The sequence below is a fragment of the Adelges cooleyi genome, unplaced genomic scaffold (genome assembly GCF_023614345.1).
Source record: "Adelges cooleyi isolate 19-005CV unplaced genomic scaffold, UGA_ACOO_1.1 ACOO_flye_CR_arks_rails_tigmint_CR_PRNA_574, whole genome shotgun sequence".
NCBI classification, from domain to species: domain Eukaryota; kingdom Metazoa; phylum Arthropoda; class Insecta; order Hemiptera; family Adelgidae; genus Adelges; species Adelges cooleyi.
The window spans coordinates 8,932,661-8,950,048 of record NW_026096268.1 but is presented as its reverse complement, the minus strand read 5'-3'; the positions used below and the strand labels follow the sequence as shown (position 1 = coordinate 8,950,048).

Below are 17,388 nucleotides of genomic sequence, written 5' to 3'. Positions count from 1 at the left end.
AAATATACTCAGTTGAATGGTCGCATCAGCAGCTGCTCAACAGCAGCTATTACGGTGTTGCCGCCGCGCCGCCGTCGTCGGCCGCCGTCTCATCCGAGCCGGTAGACCGTAGCGCGCTCCCGCAACGGCGGCGGTGAACGGCGACGCCGCCGACGGTTAACCCCTACTCCGCGCCGGCCCGACCGTAACCGCGACATTGTCAGTTCGGACACCGCACCGGTGTGTACGTTTGTCCGCGCGTTGCCAACCGACGACGCTGCGCCCACACGGCCGCCAGCAACCGATTTTGTGTCACGACAAAAACATATTATTATTATTGCAACCGAGTTTTATTTATCACTCGCACGGCCGACGACGATTTGTTACTACACAGCTGAAGGTATGTGTTGTTGTTGTTGTTAACATAATATTATTATCGCTATTATTATTATTATTATTATTATTATTGTTGTTTACCGGTTTTTCAAACGCCGCGGCGCGGCGCACGCGCCGAGCGACGTATGGCGAGTCTGCGCACATCCGCCGTCGCCGCCATTTTTGTTTTGTTTCTTTCCGCTCTTCCCCCGACCGTGTCTTTTATTCTTTTTGCTTACACGACTAAAAAAAAAAATAATAAACAAATAAAAACGCATTACGTCATCGTGTCGGAATCGATCTACTTCTTTAATATTACATCACAGTTTAGTTGAAACCAGATGGCATATGTAACGAATAAATTCAGTGATGCTCAGTTGTGAAACAATAATTTCTTATTTAGACTCGTATTATTATGTGAAGGGTTTTGGTTTTTTCACATTTTAGGTGATTACATTGCTATTTATAGATTACTTATACTACCACGTGCGTGATGTAGTTCACTGTTTCGCCGCCAGAATGCGCTACTGATGCACATGCGCACAACCGTGTTCATAAATATTACAATATAATTGTCCACATAGATAAACCCAATTCAATCGAATTCATCCAAACCAAACCCTTACCTTACCCCGTCTACGAATAGCGCATAAAAACTTAACTATAATCGTTTCTGATAAAACCGGTCCTCCCACCTTGTTTTTCGAGTAATTGTTCTCTTTGACTTTTGAACACAAAAAAACAGGTAATTACAGTGTTGCCAATCGAAACACAACAAAAATAAAACCATGTAATCTTAACGTATGACGTGTCTAGTTCAAAATAGCTTATTTACTTAGCTTATTTTTTTTTAATTAAAAAAAACATTGTACCGCAGTATGATCCGTAAACAATATTGGGACCAGTGTTGCCAACATATTTGTTTTCACCAAAGACCTGTTGTTGTTGTTACACGTAATGTTTGCAGGTTTTCTCATATATATGTGTTAACAGTATTACAGCGCCCTCTATAAGTTAGCCGAGTGCTAGAAAATGCCGATTATGCAAAAAGCGGGTTGACCATTTCTATAAGTCATAACCACTCTGAGGATTGTAAAGAAAATAAGTCTAATAATTGTGTTTACAAACCCCCAATTCGTACGACGTCAGATCATTTCATTTGTTTAAAATCTTGACAACGCTGTTGGGGCGATGCCTTCACTGCGTTAGTGGGGCTTTATAGTTTAGTATTAGGATTCGAATTTGATAATATATTATAATTCGTTAAGACCATTAAAATTCTTTTATCTTAAATTTAGATTAAATATGTAGGTACTGTTTGTGTGTTGTTGGAAATATTGGTGTTTCGAATTTGTAATCGAGTCTTTTTATGCAACAATGTCACCATTTTCTGAAAGTAAACGTTATCGTGGCGGCCATATTGAATGCATTGTAGCGCTATCTAGCAACGATTTCAGGAGTTATGAACTATACTTACTTACTGTTGTGCAGTAATGACGTTTGGTCAATATAAAAATATATTTCAAGTAGGTATGTTTTTTTGTGTTGTAGATGAAAGTAGGTCATAGTAACGCTACTTTCTCTCGTTATTTCCCTGATTCCTCAACGCAATAAATCAGAAACATAATGTAAAATCGTTCTAAAATATAAATTCAACGCCTGTTCATAGGATACTTTCACGCATTACTTGTGCCATCATCTGCCATTTATTTGTTTAGTTTGTTTACTCAAGTGGGCAAATTTTTCGAATGAATTGCGTCAGGTTTTGCGAATGCAACTTTAAAATTTATTTATTTAAGTTTTTGATTAATCTATCAATAATATTTCTAGTCGAAAGTTTAAATTTACTAAGGTCTTAGGAACACCACTTTCGCTAAGCTTTCTGTTTTTATTTTATTTTATTATTTTTTTGGGAGGTGGACACTCGTTTCACGTGATACATGATAAAGTACTGTCAAAAATTAATGAAAGTTTAATGCCTATTTTTTTGAGTAACAAACAATTGTGTATCATGTTATCCACACATTTTATTCATTTTTACAGTTGCAGTTAAGGTGTATTAAATGTGTTTATCTAAACAATTTTGACGTTGTTGACTGTCTACTGCGTCACCAAGGTCGTCACTGGTGACATTTATCTCTAAGCATTCATAACGATAATATTATATATTTGTACACCGTGTTTTTTATAACAATAATAAGGAAACATAATACGCTAAGCAGCGATAATACCATTTTACATTCGTCAGTTCAGAAAAATTTTTTTTTATAGTGCAGTGGTTCCCAAAGTTTTTTTTTAACGCTGTGCCTTTTTTGATCTCAGGTTTTCTTAAAGCACCCTCCTCCAAGTCGAAGCATGAATAAAATTTCAGAATTATTTTTAGACCAGATAATATTCCGTGGTGGCGCCCCTGTAAAGACGCCGTAGCCCACACTTTGGGAACCACTGTTTTAGTGTAAAATATTATGCGATTTATCACTCTTTTTTTAAATGGGTCCAAAAGGTGTAAAGGTTAAAGTTTTAAATTGTAAAAAAAAAAAATTAACGATACAGAAATAAAATAATCCTGATATGTGGTGTTAAGAAAATTTTAGCGTTGGTTGCTTAGTGACTTTGAGGATGAGATTGTTTTAAATTTTTGCAACCATAAATTTTAGGTGAAATATCTCATCACTTAATAAAATATGAACACTTTAGACTGTTCGTGTTGGTGGTATCGCATATTATCATAAAAACCAGTCCACGTGTATGTACTTTTCATGCATTATACTTCTTGAACCTTGTCCGTACATTTTTTTTTATATTATATACTTCTATGATGTTCATTTATTTATTATGTAGGTGGTAAACGTCTGTTTGTGGGTTAGCCATTTTGGCGTTCGACATGATATTTGCGCAGTACAACAGATTGTGTAAACTAACCTTGAAACGACATGAACTGGCGTTTTCTCGTCGAAATCATGTCTTTAGTGATTACCATTAACCATTGTTAACGGACTAGTAATCTCTGTTCAACTACCGACTAAATTCCGGTATAAACCAAATCGGTCAAAATTGTATTTAATTTACATTACGTTCTAATTGTATTTATATATTTTACTTAATAAAAGAGGTAAGGTTCGGTAAGATTAGATTAAATCTTACTATATTTACTTACAGTTTGTTTGTAAAATGGTTATCAGACTATTTAAATTTATCGCTTGGTTAATATTTAACATAACATAACCTTGCTATGTACATTATTTTGCATTTACAGTTCATTTGAATAATTTTTCAGACAATTATAAGTCATTGTCTTTAATTAACCGTTTAGTCATTATTTATTTAACCAAACTAACCTTGCCGTATTTGCATACAATTAAATGTAAACGCTTTTAGTAAAGCAAATCGAATATATTGTAGTCATTATAGTCTCACTTTGATTATTAGTTCAGTCTTTATTTATTCAGTGACTAGTTAAATTATTTTTTATTTATTATTCATATAAAATACTATTAATCAAATGAAAATTGAACGATGTAAGTACTTAGACACAACGACTAAGTCTTAGTCTGTGTATATAGTTGGTCGATTTTGTCTATGAGTATATAGTAGACACTATTAGTTAAACCACAAGTCGAGTGTGGCTTAAGGATTGTAATTTTGAAAACTAAAACTTGTCACACGTTGTAAGATTGTCATTAAAACACCCAAGACTGTCGACTTGTAGTATTTTATCGTTATAGCGGTTGAAAAAGGTGGTACCTTCTTTACTGGGAGCCCTTTTTTGTTTGTTATAGTTTCCCTCCCAAAATGTGCACAGTGGTCTACCTTATGGTAATGATTATTATAGCAAATGTACAGGACGGAGGGCATCGAGTATAGTGGGGTCTCGCAGCTATCGGTCGCTTGGTTTGCAGGTTATTTTATACCTGTAAAAAATAAAATATTCAAAAATAATGGTCTGTAATGGGAATTGTGTTTTAACCGGTTTTTTGTTAATCATCGCGACGGTGTCAAAAAGAATATTACGACTACATATTGTGTTAAAAAAAAATTACATTTGCAAATTTTTTTCCTGGAATAAACTGAAAGTGGGAACAAACAACGACGATATTATACGCTATGAATAGGTACGTTAAACGTGTAAACAATTTTCATATTTTATCTATTGTTTTTCATCAGTTTGTATATTAAGCATGTTTTTGTAAATAATTATTCTTTTTTTACGCCAAAATCCGTTCATTTCAGTAGTAAAAAAATACAAAGTATATAATGCTCGGTTAGTTATCGAAACTAACATTGTAATTTATTTAATTCCAGCATAAAAATAGTAATTATATATTTAGTTGAAATTGTAATTAAACGTATGGCGCGTTTATGGAAATTACAATATTTTGCTTGCTAACTCCAAATTTGTTTCATAAAAATTTGTATTTTACTCTCGTGTTTTGATTTGAAAAAAAAATTGTTTTTCAGAAATAAACTGCGCCGATCGTGTGTTGTTTGTAAACGAAAACAAAATACGTTTCATGTAAAATGTACATGAAAATTGAATCTGTTTTTCCCATATCGCCGTTGTTTTTTTGAAATTATTCAGGTGTTCCTGTGCGTATTGTTTAGTTAGGCTTTTATTGTTGGCAACTTTCTGAAAAACAAATTGAAACTCGAGGTTTTAAGATACCGCCGCTCAAAACATATTTTTCGAAATACGAATCAACGTTTTTTACTTTTCAGACTAGAATTGGCCGACATTAAAGTCTTTTTTCCATTTTGTTTTCCACATTTTTTTTTTTTTTTTTTTTTATTCTTGAGACCTTGGCGACTTATGACAATAACGTCGTCCCATTTTTTACACATCTGATCAGTCCGTTAAAAGATTAACATTGCAATATTTTATAATAAGGCTAACCTTTGCAGTGGTGATGCTATACGTACGTATACAGTTCAAGTGATTAATAATATTAACCGATTTAGTTAGTTAATGCGATAGCAGTATAATGTAGGTGTATGCATTTAAACAAAACCTATAATATTGAATTCGCCTAGTTGTCTGGCATAATAACACTACCGGCTGCTGAAAATCTGTGTTTGTATAATTTTGTTTTGTATTTATTTAAAAAATTCGTATGGGATATTGTTTAGATGCAACACTAGTTGAAAACCCCCCCAAAAAAACCCTCTTCCACAAAAGGGGTGGAATTTTTTTTTTTTTATTCAATTTTTGCGAAAAAATCACCCCCTCTACAAAAAAAAGGCAAATTTCACATTGACTATTAAATTATCGAAATTGATGTTAATGTGTGAATGAATCAATAGTTATCAGCCATTTGGTAAAAAATGATTAGTCTAGTCGGACGATCATCCCTAATCGTGTATCCACCCTAATAGAAAATTTCCTTCTGTGTTAAATTCAAGAAGGATTTAATATTTATACTAAATAAAACTAGGAGGTTGTTACATCCATCTGTGTCCACCCTCCAAAACTAAAAATACAATTTTAAGCAAATCAATGTCTTTACGATGGTTTTTGTCGACATTCAAAATTTGTCTACAATCTACAAAAAGCATTTTTTTAGGTGTACATTTTTTTTTATTATGGAATTCTAATTTAAAATTTATAAAAATAATAATGTTTTGGTTGTTCGGTAATTATAAAATTTTAAACAATACAATAATATGGTCATTGTTTGGTAATATTATATTAACGTTCCCGAAATCAACTTCGGGAAACAAAACACATTTTGGCAAATAAAATTCGTCGTCGTCTTGGTCATACACACAACGTGCAATAAGAATTATACTATAATACAATACAATACCGAGTGTACCTGTATGTATATATGTTAGACGACTAGAAGGGGACGTTTCGCTGACGGCGTTGTACGTACACTGTGAGTTGTTTGCTGTCCAAGAAACACACACACACACACACACACACAGTAACGCGTCATTGTCAATGATTCTTATTAGTTTTCGCTTTAACCTACAAAATACAAAAAAGAACAGAGGCTTGAACATGGGTAAGACCGCCAGCCGACGTTAAATGCAAAAGAAATAGAGATAAGAATCGTTTTGAAACATAATTTTTCACAATGTTTGGAACTGTACCTGCTGGTTAAGGCACAAATTGATACTGTAGGTTTTAACTATACTAGTTTGGAATGTACTGGTTAACACTGTACTTGGTTTGTGCTATATTTGGTTAATACTGTACTTGGTTTATGCTATATTGATCTAGACTGTACTAGGTTTTTTTTTTTAATCAATTATAGTACAGCAGTTTCTGTTTTTTTTCTTATTCTGGGATGACGTGTTCGTGTACAAACAATTTTTGCAAATAAAAACAACAACTCGGTTAGACCTTGGACCAGTCAAGGTTTCCTCCTCGGCTAACTTTGATGTTCTATCTCGGCTAACCGATTTTTTTTTCCATGCTCGCAACGGTTATCGTTTTGTAACGTTTTTCTATGCCACTTATTTTCATTTGAAATGACCTTTTAATTTTTTTTTTGCCAACTAAATACCAAACGCGCGACGCATGCGGTCTAGTCACTTTCTCGGCAACGGTGCACTAGAAAACGTCTTGACAACGTTGTAGTAAGTAAAATTGTTTTTATTCGATAGCCTATTTCGGTGTCGATCTCAGAAGCTGTTGGGTATTTCCTAAACGGCGTGTTTTGTTTTCAACCAAGTCTTGGACAGTTTAAATGTAAACAAAAACGTGGCGACCATGTTCTAGATACCTGCTATATTCATATTAAATTATATCTATACACAACCAAAAGTAATAATTTATCATCATTATAGCAGGTTTAAAATATTTGCCGCTTCGTTTTTGTGCGATAAGTATTTTCCCCGTGTTAATTTTTATCAGTGTTTTTACTCCAACTATCTAAAGACACTGTGACAGCCCCGTTTGCGCTAACTAATGCTTAAATTATTTAAGTAGAGTTTGACCTATAGTTACCTATTAACATATAGACTACCCATGTTCGTGATGTAAGATTTAATAATTTGTTGCACCAAAACCCCCACCGTGGAACAGCCGAGTGAAACGCATCTTGTGTGGCTATGTTTAGCACATATATAAATGATATACATAAATAAAAAATTGCTGTCAAGGGCATTGCTACGATAATCCGAAAGATAAATTAAGATTTTTTTAATAGTGGTACGAAGTCCTCATCCATTCCTCCATAAACACTTAGAACAAAATAACTTGTACAGAATAGGTTTGGTTCATAACATTATAGAATAATATACACATAGGACAATTCCAATAGAATCGAACAACAACATAGTGTTTCTAAACGGTTGTCTAGCAATATGCAAATTAATAACAATAATAAAATCTAGTATTTTCCTTGTTATTGTTGCAATAACGTATTTAATTTAATATAAACAAACTCACGAACCAAGCAAAACTTAGAGGGTTAAAGGTGAGTAATTCTAGGTTATAAATAAGTAAACAAGTCGCGATATTCTACACAATACCATGATGAAAACATTACACTGCCTAAAACTACCCTACACTTAAAATCAATATAACACCATCAGATTTACAAGTAATTATTTATAGAAAAAAAAACCGTTGTGTGTTTAATGTATTAGTTTTCTTAATGAAAAGTTTATTATATATATTATATTGTACATACGTAGATCTAATCTAATGTGACCCAATAATCTTTGCTGCCTAGGGTTTTTTTAATCAATAAAAAAAAAAATTAATATATATATAAAATAAATATCTGAATTATTGTTTGAAACCTTTCTTCCGAGTTCATCTTAAAAAAACATAGGGCTCCTGGCCGGGGCGAACGGTCAAGAATTCAATGGTTTATTTTCTGTCTACTCAACGCACACCAGATATTATACAACATGTAATAATATAATACAAAATAGACGGAAATCAATTTTGCCACAGCTTTGTTCTTTACACAACATAATAAATATACTACACGAGTATAATAATATCATAGTTTTATGCAAAGTCTATACATAGTATATTATTATCAAACAACTCTTTTCATTTTATCTCATTTCATCAAATTTTTTATCATTATTTTTTTTTCAATACATTTTTTTAGCCATCGTTTTCTTTATATTATTATATAATAATTTTTATACTCGCCTTTTTTAATTAACACGAAACGGTTGCTGCTCCGGTAAAGATAATAATATTACTGTGTAAATTGTATTTTATTTCTGAAATATATAACAATATTATAGCTATTTCAAAATTCAAATTATATTTTATTGTTCGGGGGTTGCTAGACAACATATGCATCATACGCATAAAACAGCCCAAAAAGACTAAACATTTTTATAGATTTAATTTTTTTGGTGAAAGATTTATATTGACACTGAATGATCTTATTTTCACTTGTAAAGTTTTGAGTGCAACAAACACCATTGAAATCGCGCCAATGAATTGACGATTGATAGGCAGCAATCGATGTGTCTATGATATTATTATTCGATTGTACAATTATTAATATGATTAATATAGTGGTCGTATCGACGCAGTTAGTTATAACCACACGGTTGGCACCGGTCGAGACAGGTCGGCCGCCGTCGCCGTGTAAAAAAAAAAACATCTACAACGTACCGCCGCCGCCGCCGCTGTGTCGTTACCCCTTCCCTCACCGGCCGGGCCCCGTTCGTTCGGCTACCTCGTTGTTGTGTCACGCGTTGACTGCGTTGTTGTGGGGTCGGTCCGAGCCGTGTCGACCATGCCAGCTGCTGTTGCTGTTGCTGCTGCTGTTGGTCGAGACGGCACGTTATTATTGAAGCCCTCGAATCAATAGCGCTGCGACGTTGCCGGGTTTCTCCGCCGTTTCACCGCTGCGCCGGGTCCTATAACGGATTGCGCTCGGTCACGCGCCATTTTCTCCGTGCACGCCGACCGTGCAGTGTGTACCGCGCTGTAGTAATATCTGTACTCTATTTACAAAACAGTGGTTTCCAAAATGCCGCGCACTAGCTTCACAATCGGTTTCGCCCTAGGGTACGGTTGTTACCGTGGTGTTCGATCACTAACCGCGTTATAAAACGTTTTGTGAAGTCTTACACGTTACAGTGTCGGCTACGCAGCTGAAACAGGTACGGGTATTTGTTTTTTTTATTAAACAGGGGTTTCCAAAATGTACAATTTTTTTTCTTAAGTTTAAAATAAAATTAACTCTACGTTTGAAAACACGGTATGTTCGACCATCATCATCTGACGAGTAACTTGTAGAACGACCGTTTTATATCTTACCAATGTTAACAAATTAAAGCTCATCAAACGGTAGATAATTTCTACAGGGGTTTCCAAAATATATACTGATTTTTTTTAAAGTGAAAATTAAATTAACTCGACATTGAAGAAAACTGTAGATATTTTGCAGTGCCAATGTTTTCAACGATATAAATACCGTCAAATAAATTGTAAAACGGGTTACCTGTTTTATGTTGTCAGTTATGCAATTATATATATACATGTTAGTTTTTTAAATTTTATTTACCGATAAATATTTGTTTAAAGGTACTCGATGATCAAATTTTTTTTTTTATACTTTTTTTATTTAGTATGTTTATAGTATAAAATATATTTCGATTTTTGTTGGTGGTCACACTACCTTCAGGCGGAACGGTCGCTCTATATTACTCTATGCCACAATACATAGAGTAATATTTCGCATTGACACGACAAGTATTAACACACAAGAGAGTAACACACAAAAAAAAAAATTGACAACCTGTTCTCATATTTTACATGTGAAATCACGACAGAATAATATTACCTTAAATCGTGGTGATAATTAACAATAAACGATAACACAAGTAGCGAAAACACATTTATTTATACCAATTATCGTAGTATAGAACAACTGATAACACTATTTTCATAAATGAATTTTTGGTTTTTACCGTATTAATAATATAACAATATTATAAACTAATGGGTAATCCAAAAATAAAAGGAGTGCCTATAAGCAGGCGTTTTTAAGTAAACTAGGAACCAGGGGTGTCCAAAATACACACGGGTTTTCATTGGGGCGATTAAAAGTGTGAGTCAGCAACGTGCTGCTGCGTTGTTACTTATTTAGGAAATCTGGAAAAGCAGTGAGACATTTTGGTCGTTTTTCTAAAAGAAAACGTTTCCCCGAACAGTTTTGAAAATCGGTCAAAAAGTCCAATTTTCTATTGAATTCAAATTTGTCCCACCTTAATTAAATAACTACTTAACCTAACCTAATCTCGGCGGGTACTTAGCGCTCCCTACTTCACTTATTTTATTAACCGAAATTTTAAGTTTGATGAGGTAAGTTAGTAAGAAGAGTTCAGTGATCACTCTATGTGATCAAGGTGTATGCCGTATTTCTTTAATTTTGTTATTAGTTCCATAAACCAGTCGTACAATCCTGTAAGGCGGCATTCACTCACTACCGTCGAGCAAAAAAAAAGATACTATAAGGCAGGTCGTTCCACTTGATGAAGAGTTTGATGTATTTTATTTTGTATAGTTAGTATTTGTTACAAATTGACCAAAGGTGAATAATTGTAAACTACAATAATAATAATTCTGGTTAGGACGTAATCGTCTATGTAATTGTGTTCATGTGTGTTAAATTGTACTATTTAATATGGGATAGGTATTATTAGAAACGAATTCATCACTAATGAACTCTCATTTGAACCAGTTATTTTTCTTAACGTTGTACGTGTAAAATCTTGTTGTGTCACGCGAGATAGTTAAATAATGTTTCTACAATATTCTGTTTTAATAGATAAAACAGACACGGTGCTAAGTAAAACAAAATGTAGTTCTTGTGCACACTGTTCAGTTGTATGACACCAGTACTATTATCATTTACATTAAACCAATAATTGTATAATGCTATTGTACGTTTGTTGACTAACGTTTCAATCCATAGTATATATGTTTACAAGAAAAAATATGTTCGAACATACGATTCAAAAAAAGTCGCGCATAGAAAAAAGTCGTTCTTCTTTATAATAAAATAAAATTCTACTTGTTCACGTTGCAGATACAAGATGGGGTGGTCCAAGAAGGAGGTCGACCGCTTGATGTACAAGGCTACTCAAAGAGTCTTTGTTCAAGTAGAGAATTTGAATAGCGAACAAATCGCTCAACTCATAGCGTAAGTAGCTTTTATTGAATAAAAAAATGTAATAAAAATGATGTTACTCAAAATGTAATATGGTATAATTCAATGATAAAACTTTATCGAGTATTTAAACAGTAACTGGGTCGTTTGAGAAAAAGTGGTGACTTTCAGTACTGAAATATAATCTTATTCCAATGTCGTTTTTATTCGACTATGTATGTTTACATTAAACTTTGGTACAAACCAGCAGTATGAGAAAATGGCTACTATTTTATATTTTTAGTTGAGTTATTCAAGTATATTAATGTACATTTTTTTGACCTGACACAACCTAAATAGACAGATTTTGAGACATGCCAAAAATAGTGATAATATAAACAAATGTACCACTTTCGGTGAAAATTACCTAACTAATAACAATTGTTAGATTTTTATTTGCATTATTCGAAAATAGAACCACGAACAACGTCATTACGAGACAAAAATTGTTTATTTATTTTTATCCAAGTAAATTTTTGATTATGTAAAGGATTAAATATCAATTGACAAAAATGTACAAATTTTTTAAAGTCATCAATAACTATTAGCTATCTATTTGAAAACTTGAACAAGATTCATTCGATATTTTCTTAGAATTCAGATTAATCGGGCAGTACTAAAATCTCGAAGCAATGACTGTAAATAGGTACAACTGTGAAATTTTGTATTTTCATATATATGTATATTTTTTTTAGCAATTTGAAAACCAAAAAGGTTGAAACGCCCCCTCGGGATATCGACGAATCAGACGAACCTTGTGCTAAAAAGCAAAAATTCAACGACAAAGGAAAAGATGTACTGAAGCTAGTGTTATCGCGTGAGGGCGAAAGCGATACGTTTAAATCGAAATTCAAGTCTACTCTTTACAGTCGCATAGTCGACGAATCTTCTGACGACCCATCGTCGCCTTATAGTGCTAACGAAGCAGAATTAGAAAACCACGCCCAATATGGAAACGGCGGAACTAGCGAAAAAGAGGTGTCGGAAATAACGGCGTCGATTAATAACCATCATAACTCGTCATCAGTCGATGATAACTTACCTAAAGACGCCGACAAAGTTGAACAGTCGTCGCCAAACCACACCGACGGTTTGGTCGGCAAGATTTGGATTCGAGATTTGCGTTCGATGATGACCGAAACGATGTTGGAGAGGTTCTACATAGTGTTTGGCGACCTTGGCATAAATCCAGCAGGAGCGGCCATTGTCAATGGTGTTCCGCCTTTAAGACCTACCTACATAAAGTCCGACCTCTCGACACCCAACGAACCGCCTTCGACAAGATGGAATTTGGAGCTTAGCGACGTGGTGAAAATCTACTGCAAGTACTTTACCAAACACGTGCAAGACACTATTGTCATTATCGCCAACATACTGAACATCATCTCGCTGTCAAACAAACACCACAAATTCCGAATGGACGAGTCGTTCAAAAAGAGAAGCGAAGCCGAGAAACTCAAAGAACGCTGCGACGCCAACAGAATACACGAGAAACACAAGCAGGTGCTAGAGACCCACCTGAAGCTCCATTTCGTCGACGTGGTTTCGAAAATCAGCGCCGACGACTTTGACTGCACGTTCCAAATGTTCTTCCTGAGCATCCTGACCGTGCTCCGAGTGCTTGACCAGCCGAAATTTAAGAAAGGCAGCATTTTCAAGAACCTGGTGCTGCTGTTGTGGAACAGCCTGAGGAGTTGCAATCTGGAGCACCGGAAAGTGTTCACCATGTTCCGGTCGAAATCGTTCCGGCCGGACTGTATCGAACTGATCAGCCTGATCGAGGACAGCCGAGAAACGTGTCCCGATATCATGGACCGTTTGGCGCTGTTCTTCATATCTACCATGGACACCAAGGATTTTCAAAAAGTCATCGAAGCGGTCACCAGCGACACCAGCGCCGATGTGCTGGCGACGTTGCTAGAAGAAGCTTCGAAAAACGTTCGCGAACATTCCAAATTGGTGGAGCCCAACAAGCGGTTTGCATCGCCCATGACGACCACCACCACTACAACGACTAATAACCATGCGACTCCTACCGTGCCAGCCGAAATCCCCAAAGTTGGCAATGATAATATGGTCAAACACTGGGTAATCACAAAAGCACCCAACGGAACTTACCAGTAAGTGTCTCTCAGCTTTATTTATCGTCGACCTAACCTAACCTTGTTTTTTTGTGATGCGAGAAAGAAGATAGTGTAAGTGAGGAGATAGGAGGAGAAGGAATGGGAAAGGAGAAAATAAATTGAAGGAACTGGAGGGGTTCAGTAGTAGTCAAATTCATGATTCAATATCTTTCCTTCATGGGGTGAAACATAGATTTTTCTACTCTCTTTAAATTAACCTTTTTTTTTTAAATTCTTTTCAGACCTTTGGCTATGGCGAATGATTACAAGACTCCGCGTGTCATCGTCAGTACTAGCGTCGATACGGCTTTGCACGCAATCGCTCCGTTGAACACGTTCTACGAGACTTTCTCGAATACGCTCACGAATGTTTCCGATGTGACGGTTCCCGTACAGTCTGCGACCAAACTGACCGTCGCTGCTCCGACTTCGGTCGCAAGCGGCACACTTGTGTCCGGCAAGTTTGTGGCGTATAACCCGAAAAATCACACCGTCAAACCTATTAACGCCACCAACCGCGAGGCCGCCACCATTGTGGTCGGCAACAAACAGTATCAGGTGTTCAGAAGTCACGTGAGAACCTTGACGACGGCTCAAGGCAAAACCAACGGTATCGTGCTCGCCCAGCAAATGCAAAAGCCTACCGAAGGGCCTACAAAGGTGAGTGAAAGATTTACATGACATTTCGCATTTATGCATTGAGAACTCATTGGCAACTGTCAATGCCCTTTCATTAAAGAGGTATCACTTTTCATATGTAAGCCATTGAAGGATCTCGGGATCATTTTCCAAACGAAAAACCTTTGACCTGGGACATAGGTATAGATCCTCCGACCCTCCTCAAAGCTTTAAACGTGTTAAAACTTTCACGGATTGAACTATTGGTTTGATCATTTTCGGATCTATTCATGTTGTCATGTTGACGTTTCGGTTAGGATCCATCATCTTCGGAGCTATTGCCACGATTCCACTGGCCATGAATACTGCATTCGCTCCGAATCGTGGACTAACTAGACATAAATAGTCAATGGATCCGAAAATGGTCAAACTCCTCTAAGTTATCGGAAAATGTCAACAATCAACTGTTGTAGCCCTCAAGTAACTCTTTCGGTATTTCTCCAAGATCCGTGGTTGCAAAAAGGGTTCGCCTTACCTATGAACATCCCAAACTTCCTTTCATCCAACCAAAATCGGTCATGTTGTAAGTGGCTTCCCGCTAAATTTTGGGTCAGGGAATAAGCTATGTCCGCTTTCTGGTCAACCATCAAAGCCTTAGAGTGAATCTAGTTCAACGCTATCCGTTTATTTTTTCTGACCCCAGACTCTTGCGACTAGTTCGTCTTGACATTCGAGCGATTTCTGATAATTATCAAGGGTCAATCAAATGCGTGACGTCAAAGGAGGGTCATGATGAACTTGCGAAAGATCATCAAGATGGGCGGTTTAGTAGATTAAGTTATGTTGATTTGTAATGACAGATTTGTTAGTCAAGTTGGATCCATACCTCTTTTACATTGAGATGCAATTTATAGGAATAAGCGTTTGCGTTGAGAAGCACTTGCATTCTTTTGATTTCGTGTTTGACACTTGATGGATGCACGCCGTTATCATCCTCGTTTCGTTACGTAAGAGTACTCTCAGTGCTATCTCTTAACAAACTTCAAGTGGACATAAATAACAGATAGCTTCTACTAATCCTTTCGAGATTCACTGTGTCTCATCGTCTGGAATTACTTTACGCTTTCAACTCGTTCAAGGTTGCTAATAATCATCAAAGCATCGTCGTCGAGCACATGAGTTGACTCAGTACGATGACTAAGGGGTTATTAGCCTATACTTTGGTTTACGTTATAACGTTAAACAATTTAGAACAGTAGTATTAGGGGTATTTCACTGAAAGTAGTACATTTGTGTCCATGACAAATCATGAGTCATTATCATTATTTTTGACATGTCTTAAAACAATTCATTCATTAGCAAAATGTGTCAATCAGAATCATTAATTTGCTCCAATAGCTAATAAAAAAAAAATCAATTGACAGGTATTTTCTCACACCCCTGGCTTAAAGTTTTTGGCTGGCCTTCTCAAGGTTGCTCCTGACATAGTGGTGTAATCATAAGCAGATATTGGATAATCGTACATCAAGCATTGGTTCAATTTTGTGTGATAGTACTTTGCTCTCGTGTTCTATGTAATGCTTTTGGGGACTTTATTTTTGATTGTCCTCGTCAATGTGGTCAATGTCAAACCTTGTCTATTGGTCGTCATAGCCTTATGTTTGCGATATCCATTCCTTCTCTTGCAAGTGTTGTCAATTGGAAGATTGGGGTTAGGTTTCTTGTAAAGAGTTATTTCTAGTAATGCGACAAACGACTTGGATTAGATCAACGATGATGGCAAAAACGTCGTATATGCTCAGTGAATTCCGTTCCAATCAAATTCTCCAAAGGGTTAGGTTAGGTGTTACCTTAAGTAGACGATACGATGATTCAATCTATGAGGACAGATCTGATTTCTGATCTACAGGCTTGCTTCACGAATACATTGATCCGAGTCATGACCCAAGCTTCTCATCGAAGTCGAAAATTACAATCGCCTGTACTTTCCTTTTCTAAATTTATAATTCGTTTTTTTTTCAGTGTTTCACCAAGAACTGCAATGAAGTGGCGACCATCATGTGCAGCACGTGCACGTCGGTGAAATATTGCTCGCACAACTGTCAAGTGAGTGCTGCAAAGCTTAACTTTATCGTACTTACCTAATGAGGTCGGTGAAGTTTTTGTACTAACGAATCGTATGGTTTGTGATTGTTTTTCAGAGGGTTGATTGGTACGAAAACCATATTCACAAATGCGAACAACTGCAGAAGGTGAAACAACAACAAAGTGCCTAAACGGATTTGCCGACCTAAGTTGTTGCATATTATGTATCATAAATTATATATGTATATTTATTTATAAATAAGCATAATAGATCTAAAGAATGAAAAAGCATGTGATAAATGTACAAAAAAACGACAGACGAAAAAACATTCATAATAATAAGTTTTAGAGAGTTTATTATTTAATTGATGTTATTAGTAATCATATTATGTATGTTAGTTAATTTCATTTTACAAGTGGTCGCAAAATTGTTATTTGTTACAGACTGTTAAATTATTTCTAGTCGAATTCACAGGTACGTTTTCAATATATATTCTGTTTTTTTTTGTTCACCGGCTACAGACGTTCTGGTCTTGGAGTACAAATAACGTTGAAATTGTAATTTATTGTAAATAATAATAATAGTAATAATATAGTAATGTATTTATTTTGATTCATAATAATATTAATTTGAAGACTGCTTTTACCGAGCGAGTTGCATTTAATTATTAATTACCTTTACTTACTCTTGCCCGACCTTTTTCCTTTCCTCGTTGAACCTGGCTTTTTTGTTACTTTTACTATAGAACTATTGTTGGACATGAAAATATGAATTTCTAAAAAAAAACTCGACGAAATAAGAGAAAACGAAAAAATTCATTCGACCGGAAGAGGAAAGTTTAGAGTAGAAACATGTTGTATGCATATTACAAATATTGGATTGTGTGAAAAACAAAATGTAAAGGAAGACTTAAAAAAAAAGTATGAACATTTATATATAAATCAACTTTCCACCGAAAAGGAAATACACATTTAAATGTTGGGTACACAATTTTATAATGTTGCTTACAAAAATTCACCGACTTATGAGACTTGCCTGATCAAGCTTGACGTTTAACATCAACCTTAAAGGC

The 17,388-nt window shown here is 35.4% G+C and overlaps 1 protein-coding gene across 2 annotated transcripts; it reads left to right on the top strand.

Moving 5' to 3' along the window:
* The first annotated feature begins 212 nt into the window (after nucleotides 1-212).
* Nucleotides 213-16,956, top strand: LOC126843358 (uncharacterized). Of its 2 annotated transcripts, none has more exons than XM_050580816.1 (6): nucleotides 213-379; nucleotides 11,370-11,483; nucleotides 12,185-13,609; nucleotides 13,855-14,272; nucleotides 16,253-16,336; nucleotides 16,432-16,956. In XM_050580816.1, exons 2-6 carry the CDS (start codon nucleotides 11,377-11,379, stop codon nucleotides 16,504-16,506), a joined length of 2,109 nt encoding a protein of 702 aa, XP_050436773.1. In that variant the 5' UTR covers nucleotides 213-379; nucleotides 11,370-11,376; the 3' UTR covers nucleotides 16,507-16,956. The 2 variants fall into 2 exon arrangements, with proteins under 2 accessions (XP_050436773.1, XP_050436774.1); XM_050580817.1 differs by lacking the exon at nucleotides 213-379 and adding an exon at nucleotides 9,068-9,438.
* The last annotated feature ends 432 nt before the right edge of the window (nucleotides 16,957-17,388 follow it).